Here is an 8,476-nt window from a genome sequence, read left to right as displayed (position 1 = left end):
TAAAAATATAATTTTTGTTTGTTGTTTGGAACTCAATCGCACCCATCAGAAACATTCGGAATTGTTCTCAAACTCCGTCGAGTTTCTTTGACGTCGACCTATATTCCCTTTTTATCGTGCCATTCATTATATTTGACCCGGAAACATTAACTCAGAATTATCCGCTATATTGCCCGCAGAACCTTACGAGTGTGGCCTGTAATACGAGTAGGCCTGTAATATGTATTTAATATGCCTAATTAAAAGTTGGTAGTAGATTAGGTTGTGCTTTCCCTAAACCTGATCGATCGATAATGCGACGTATTCTTTAATGCCTGGCTTTATACAGGATGCTTCCTGTAACAGGAGCAATAAATTAAACTGTAGGCTGTACTCCTCAAACTGACCAACATTAGTGTACGGATTGCGACCTTCCTGGGAAGGGTGGGTAGTTAAATCTCTTCGGCGAAGACAGGATAATTATGATCGAACTTCACTTCAGGTAAGTTCGTTTGATCAGGTAATTATCCTGTCTTCGTCCTTCGAGATTTAATCCTTTACCATGTAGATGTTCAGAGAACGATCAATGTTGTTAAAGTAAATAAATAAATAAAAAATCGCAATTATCATTTATTTATTTGTTCGTAAAGACCAACTTATAACAAATTAACGTAATATATTATATTATTCCACAATAATCATTATCAACTTATGAATCTTATGATATTCCGACAAATCAACTTATACCACAGTAGGTATGTCTCTACTGTAACAATAAAGGATCAAGTAGGCTTGTTTCTGTATTAATTATGGGCCTATTGTAAAAATTCGCAAACACAGTTGATCGCTCAGTCCAACCAGCTGACTTTCGAATGACATCGACGCTTAGACCAGCGCGCGAGGCAGCCGAAGTTGATGCGTGCCTCGTGCTGTGAGCGGTGAAAATAGAAGTGTCGATGCCACTCTCTGTGAGGGTCTGTTTTATCCAACGCCCTAGACTTTGCGATGAAGCTGGTCTATGCGGTTTCTTATAGGTTAGAATAAAATGCTCCTCGGTATTTGATCGTAAAGCTGATGTTACTAAGGCGTACTTTTGTAAAGTCGAAGCTGGGCAAATACCAAGTCGAGAGCGGAAAAAAGGTAAATTTAAAATTGGCTGAGCTCTGCCAATAGATGAGGTTTTAATTAAGTTAGTAATAGTGATAATAATTCGGTCTTCAAAGACTTTTATATTAGACATTTTTATAAATGATAACGTTTGCATTCTCTGCCCCGTTGCGAGAGCTAGCAACATTACTAATTTTTTAGACAACTGCTCTAAATTAACTGTATCGTTATCCATGTTTTCTAAGTAATTCAGAACCACGTTAACATCCCATGTACAAGCATACCGTGGGAATGATGGTTTTAACCGAGAGATCCCTTTGAAAAAACGTTTGAGACTTAAATCATCACTTATCCTATTTGAAGATATTAAAGAAATAGCTGACCGATGATTGTTTAGCATGCCATACGACGACCCCCTTTGAAAACAATTCGTAAGAAATTCTAATAGAGATGATATTTTGAAATCGTAAAAATCTACATTATTCTGAGAGCAAAAATCCCACCACAACTTAAGGCTCGTCGTATACTGACTTCTAGTCTTCTCTGAAATTGATGAAAGCATGACCTCTAATGCCGTTTCAGGTACACATTGTCTACGAAACCCTTCCCGGATAACACACACGCTACCAGGGAAAGATGACGGTGTAGCGGGTGTGTTGATCTGAAAGGAGAAGAAAGTAGATATTTACTAGGTTGAAATATTATAGCTTCTTTGATACATAGAGACATGTAGAACGGGTACCATGGCTGAGATGGCCATTGTGGGACAACCACAATACCTGTTGCCTTGTCTGAAACGATCTTTTTTAAGGTTTTTAAAATCAAGGCAAAGGGCGGGAATGCATAAAAATAAAATTGGGACCAATCAATTGTAAAAGCATCAATGTTATATGCAAAAGGATCTTTTTTCCAGGATATGTATAGGGCGCACTTTGCATTTATGCGAGAGGCGAATAAATCTATGCCCGGTTTCCCAAAACAAAACACTATTCTAGCGAATTCTTGCGAACCTAACTCCCATTCTGTGTCAATATTTAATTTTCTAGATTCGCTGTCGGCCTCGACATTAAGCGATGACCGAATATAGGAAGCAAAAATAAAAATGTTCCTTTCCTCACACCAATTCCAAATTTCCCTAGTAATTTTGTTTAAATGTGGATACTGGACGCCACCCATTCTATTTATGTAAGAAATTGCTGTTGTGTTATCCACACGCAAAAGGATATCACATTCTTTTTTATTATTAGCGAAGGACATAAGTCCGAAGTAGGCTGCCAACAGTTCCAGATAATTTATATGACTGGTACATTCTGTAGCAGTCCAATGACCGCCCGTTTTGCTAGTACCACATGCTGCACCCCAGCCTGTTGTTGAAGCGTCAGTGAAGATTTCAAGTTCATAGTTTTGATCTCTTATTGGATTAATGGCAACTAAAATATTCTTCTTCCACCACAGAAGATCATCATGTAAATTGTCTGCAACTTCCATGAATGAATCATAATTTTCATTATTATTCAGTAAAGCTAAATATTTAGCTCTTTCTAGAGACTTTGTGTGAAGCCAGCCATATACAATTGCTGGACACGCCGCGGTAATGGAACCCAAAATACGAGCGAAATCACGGATACGCATTCTACTTGATGTAAGTAACATAATTATACGTTGCAAAATTGTTTGCCTCTTTATGTCTGGCAATTGTATAGACATTGTCTTAGAATCTAACACGAAGCCCAAGAATTTGCAAGTGGTTTGGGGTACTAGATTAGATTTTTCGTAGTTGATAACGAAACCTAACCTAGTCAAGCAATTAATAGTAGTTTTTGCGTTTTCTAGGCAATCTGCTGCAGAGTTTCCTAAACACAATATATCATCTAAATACCTAACTGAGAGTAGACCTTGAGATCTTAAATATGTAGCAACGGGTTGTAAAATCTTTGTAAATATGTATGGTGCAGAACAGATTCCAAAGGGGAGAGAAACAAATTCAAATAAATTGTCTTCAAAATAAAACCGTAAAAACTTTGTATGACTTTCATGCATAGGTACTAAAAAATATGCTTCTTTAAGATCTATATTAATCATGTAACAACCCGGATACATTAGTTTAGTAGCTGTTCTCACATCTTCCATTTTGAAGTGTTCTGTATAGATATACTTATTTAATTTCTTTAGGTTCAAAATAAATCTTTTGCTACCATCACTCTTAGGGATTAGAAAAATATCAGATATAAATTGACCCGTTGCAGGATTACAACGCCTTACAGCATTTATTTGCATTAAGTGCTGTATTTCCTTATTCATGTCAGTTAATTCGTTCGACGTAAAAGAACGTCGTGGATAATCAAAAGGGTCTTGAACAGGTTTCACAATGAAAGGGATCTTATAGCCTGACACAGCGGATAGTATAAAATCATCATCCGTAATTGATTTCCAATCATTAAGAAAATATTTTAAGCGCCCGCCATGTACCTGACATTGCGCAGTTAAGTCCGTCGACTGGTTGAGGAGCGGTGCGCAGGAGGAGGTGGTCGGCGTGTTGAAGGTGGAGGTGGAGGCTGACGGCGACTTGGCAGAGGTGGTGGTGGCGGCAGAGCTGCTCGTCTGCGACCTTGGTACTGGTATGCTGGGGCCGACATTGCTGCTCTTGGTCCACCGAATCGGTGTTGATATGTGTGTCCCCCTCGCTGATATCGCAATCCTCGGGCTGTCGATGGACCTCTTCCATTTAAATTAGAAGTTGTAGATGGTGGCTGAATTAATTGTCCTGTCTTTTTTATGCCGCGAGAGTCCTTCACCAACTCACCCAATTTTTCTCCAAAAAGAAAGGTGTCTCTTTTTCTGTCTTTGAAACTCTCAGCAAAGGACTTGTCTATTAGTGGCATAATTACTGAGCGGCGGGTATCAGTTTCAGCATAATGGGAATCAGCTAGCATAATGCCCGCATCATTGAGTGTACGGATAATATCTGGGATATCCGGAGTTCGTTTCAATAGGCCAGTTAGAGCCTTGCCTAGCGCTGAAAGCGCTTTACCAAGCTGGTCCTGCTTTGCAAGTAGCCTTTTATCTCTGAGCTTGCATGCCTCGGCCAACATGGCTCCAATTTCCGGGTTTAGGGACGGGCTTTTTGCTAGAGGAACGTTTTTGGGAAACGGGTATTTTTTCAAAAGTTCTTCTTTCTTTTCTTTTTTAAGCCCTTCCAACAAAATTTTCTGGAATCTTGCCGCTACGTCGGCTTGCAAATCATCACCAAATTCAACAGGATCAGTTTCTACAATTCCCAGTTCTTGTAATAGACTAGGGTCAAAGTCCCCTTCTGCAACGTTCTCCTTCATCTCCTTGTCATCGCCACTTGCCGCATAACACGGGCTGGTGAATGCTGTGGTATCAGTAATCTCACTAGCATCATCAAATGCGTACGAATAATCGTCGTATTCAGCCTCGCGTGTTTGCTGTTCTTCGGTGTTGGCGAGATCTATTACATTTTCGTTTGGTATCTGTTCATCATATAATATCTCATTGTTCTCGGTATGTTCTGAAATCCCGGTGAAAAGAAATTAGATAAGTAGGTACTTGCATCGGTATTCGAAGAATATCACAAATATAAATAACATATTTCCAATGAATGCAATGGAAATACTTAAGTTTCATAGAACACATGCCGTTGAATGCAACGGTTTTTGGAAAAAACAATTTAAGAAATGTCATCCGAAGAATACAACGGACGTAAATAGCGTATTTCCGATGAATGCATCGGAAATACATGTTTTTTACGAAATACTCTCCCGATGAATGCAACGGGTTTTCAAATAACAAAAATATCACCTATAAATGGCGTATTTCCGATGAATGCAACGAAAATACTTTACTATGGAAACACAAATCACCTTCGTTTTGCAAATCCTGCTGATTTGGAGCTATATTTTCTGATTTTTCAGTGCGCCGCTTACGTTTTGCTTCAAGCTTTTCTTCATACATTTTTAATTTTCTCATCCATCTTTCTTCTTGAGACTCGCTATGCGGTCGCTTCGACATGATTTCCTAGATTTTTATTGCACTTGTGCGAACGCCGCGCGCGCACGGACAAGAATGATGTTGACAGTTGGGTTGACAGCGTCACCGGTTGGGATAGTGGAGAGAGAGAAAGGAATGTTTTTTCTCTCTTTCTACGCTAAAACTTGTGCGGTTGAGTTTGCGCGTAGCATGGGCTACTACATGGTAAAGGATTAAATCTCGAAGGACGAAGACAGGATAATTTACTTACTTACTCCTCTGGCGCAGCGACCCATTGTGTGTCTTGGCTTCCAACACGACTGCTCGCCACTGATCCCAGTACTATGCTGTTTGTCGCCAGTTTTCAACCTGCAGCTCACGTAGATCCGCGTCCACCACATCCGCCCATCGACACCTAGGTTGATCGGCCTAGGTCGGCGTGCAGTACCTACTTTAATTTTATTTAATCCGTGTTTTAGGCCCAAAAGCCAACATAAACAGGTGGGAGTGACTACTTTATATCTAATAATGGCCGACATATTTGCTGAAGAGCGGCTCGTCTCAGGAGATTTTCATTATGTATGAATCAGGGATGTTGCGAACATCCGCATCCGCATCCGCAACCGCGGAACTTCCGCATTATTTTCGACATCCGCATCTGCATCCGCATCCGCATAAAATCGATGCGGAGCTTATGCGGATGCGGATGTCGAACAAGTTGGTACAGGAACGTCTTAGCGGCGGCGTAAGTGCTGGGTAATTTCGTCATTACCTATAACGAAATCCGAAGAAGATCCAGAAAAGTCGGCCAAGTTACTGTTTATTAAATATAACGCACCTATATTCTTGCTCAAATACTAAACGTTTCGTTTTTTTTTAAATAAAAAAATGCAAAAAATTTAATATTTGACGTTTTTTAAGTACCTAATCTTGACATCCGCATCCGCATCCGCATCCGCGGATGTGAGCCTTTAAATATCCGCATCCGCGGATGTCAAAAAATCTACATCCGCAACATGCCTGGTATGAATGTCAATATTTTGAAATAAGGCAAAATGCTTCAATTTCAATATTCTAAATACGAGTAGGAATTTGATTATGCAAACTGTGTTGTGAAATCTAGATTAAAATTTACAGACCTTTAAGCTTTTTTCTTTAGTACAATAGGTAAGGTAAACGTACTAGTGCTCGACATGCTAATGCCCAATAGATGACACCCTAGTGTCACCTTTATTGACAATGACTTAAGTTTCAAGATGACATGTACTGGTACCGCGTCGAGCACCAGTACGTTTACCTTACCCCTAGTGTAAATTTGATTAGATAGCGCGACTTGAGGTAGGCACGTTGCGTTGTCTCATTTTGTATGGGATTTTGAGTTTCCAAAACTTCCCGCTTGGCGCGCTGTTCAAAATTCCATACAAAAATAGACAACGCAAACGCTCGTCACGCTATCGAATGAAATTTACAGTAGGGATTCTGTTTATAATTAAATATGATCGTAGATAGTTGTCAATTTATTTAAAACTGTTATGTCGTGTCAGGCTAAACATAACTGTCTGCCTGCCTATATTCACTTCTTAAACTACTTTCACTAGTAAACCACTGATTCAGTAGGAAATGTGAGTTCCGTAAAAGACCATGGGTAAGTTTTTATCACAGAAATCATAATTTTTAACTCATATCATAATTTTTAACTCATATAATAATTACAACGTTTCCAAATTGATAAAGGTTCATTGATCCCTCCAACCTGACGTCAGAACAGCGGGTGGATCTATTTTTGAGCAAGCAATATCAGGAAGAGACTTATTTTGATAAATGGCACGGGCACGTACAATAATATTTTGAACAATGAGACGCATAAAGTGAGATGTGACGTAATCTCATATTGTCATTGAGTTTTTCGAAACTTTTATATGTAAAGAATATAATTTTATTTATATTTACCGGGCCTCGTCCGTTCTAGCGTGAGTCATCCTTTACTCGACCACCACCGCTTATTAAGAATTACTTACTTAAAGAACTAAAATAACACAATTTTCCTGCGCACTTGAGGGAGCGGTAATGATTTCAATCCCCAGCGTTAACACGTCATAAATTGTTATCCACATCTCGCGCTCCATTTGCGGCCGCCATTGCCCGCGACAACAAAAGAGGACATTTTTAAATTGAAATGGGTTTTGTTGGCGATGTAGTTTTTAACTTAAGAGCTTCAGTACGGCTACCATCAGTTTGGCACTGACATAAACGCCGTCGAGAACGTAATTTACTTTCTATACATCTCGCTCGTACTCGCATATTAGTGCAAACGAGATGTATAGAAAGTAAATTACGTTCTCGATAGCGTAAATGTCAGTTTTGACACTGTCAGTGACTCATGGTACGGGCTCTGGACTATGTCATGTAGTATGGAATACCCACTTAAATAATATAATTCATAAATAAATATTTGAGAACAATCTTACGACACGTCCACCGAGTATTTACTTACCTAAAGTTTTTAATTTGGCTATAAAATTGATAAGCAAGTATTTTTTTAAGCTCTCGTTTCGGCTCTCAATGGCGATTTCCCAAGTATTGGCGCAGCCGGTGTAGGAGCATAATAAATGTAGGTATAAGCGCTACCTACTAATAGTTGGTGGCTGTTACCGGCACTAAAGTACTGAGTACGTAAGTGTCGTACACTAAAAACCGCTTTACATGCGCCGTTTGCATATATTATATTGCGTCAAAATGCGTATTCCTAACGGGACCTAAGAGCGCTGTTCGCGTTGCACAGTTTCCGATAAATTGTATTGTCACAACGGTTTCTGTCACAAGGTCTTCCCTATTAGGCACGCAATGTGCGTACGAACGCGGTGTGTGCGGAGACCACCATATCGCCCGCCATAATGCCCGTTTTATTGCACGATACACACTCATAACCTCAGACGTCCCGAGGCGACAAGGCAAAGAAGAATGCAAGACGTAGACACGACACTCTTTTGGAAACCATTTTATTGCACGACACACATGGACTCAGACGTCCCAAGACGGCAATGCAAAGAACGGAGCAACATACGTATATAGGTAGGCCATTAGGTATGACAGTGACACTCCTTTCGAAACAACCACTAAAATATATACTACAGTACACAATCCATTACGCACAGTTACGTTACTTTATTTATACTTAGGGTTTACACGACGGATCCAAAATGTATCGGAAGATCTGCGGATCCGGAGCCAGATCCGGATAATTTCATACATTCCGGATCCGGATTGCAAACCCTATTTATACTTCAAATTCAAGCCAACATCTACCTATATGACACTTTTGTTGAGTGTTGGATCATCGAAGATTTCTTGGTAAAGGTTGGCAAGGCTTCATCAGAGTGTTCAGTAAAATCTGAAATTG

At 39.7% G+C, this 8,476-nt stretch overlaps 1 protein-coding gene across 1 annotated transcript; it reads right to left on the bottom strand.

Moving 5' to 3' along the window:
* Positions 1–1,442: 1,442 nt before the first annotated feature.
* On the bottom strand, positions 1,443–5,061 carry LOC134652278 (protein piccolo-like). Its single transcript, XM_063507450.1, has 3 exons — positions 4,971–5,061; positions 3,556–4,618; positions 1,443–1,747 (listed from the first exon to the last, which is right to left on the bottom strand). Exons 1-2 carry the CDS (start codon positions 5,059–5,061, stop codon positions 3,570–3,572), a joined length of 1,140 nt encoding a protein of 379 aa, XP_063363520.1. The 3' UTR covers positions 1,443–1,747; positions 3,556–3,569.
* Positions 5,062–8,476: the final 3,415 nt, after the last annotated feature.

Source organism: Cydia amplana, chromosome 11 (genome assembly GCF_948474715.1).
Source record: "Cydia amplana chromosome 11, ilCydAmpl1.1, whole genome shotgun sequence".
NCBI lineage: Eukaryota > Metazoa > Arthropoda > Insecta > Lepidoptera > Tortricidae > Cydia > Cydia amplana.
Note: the sequence above shows the minus strand (reverse complement) of the source record. Positions and strands in the feature narration are given on the sequence as shown.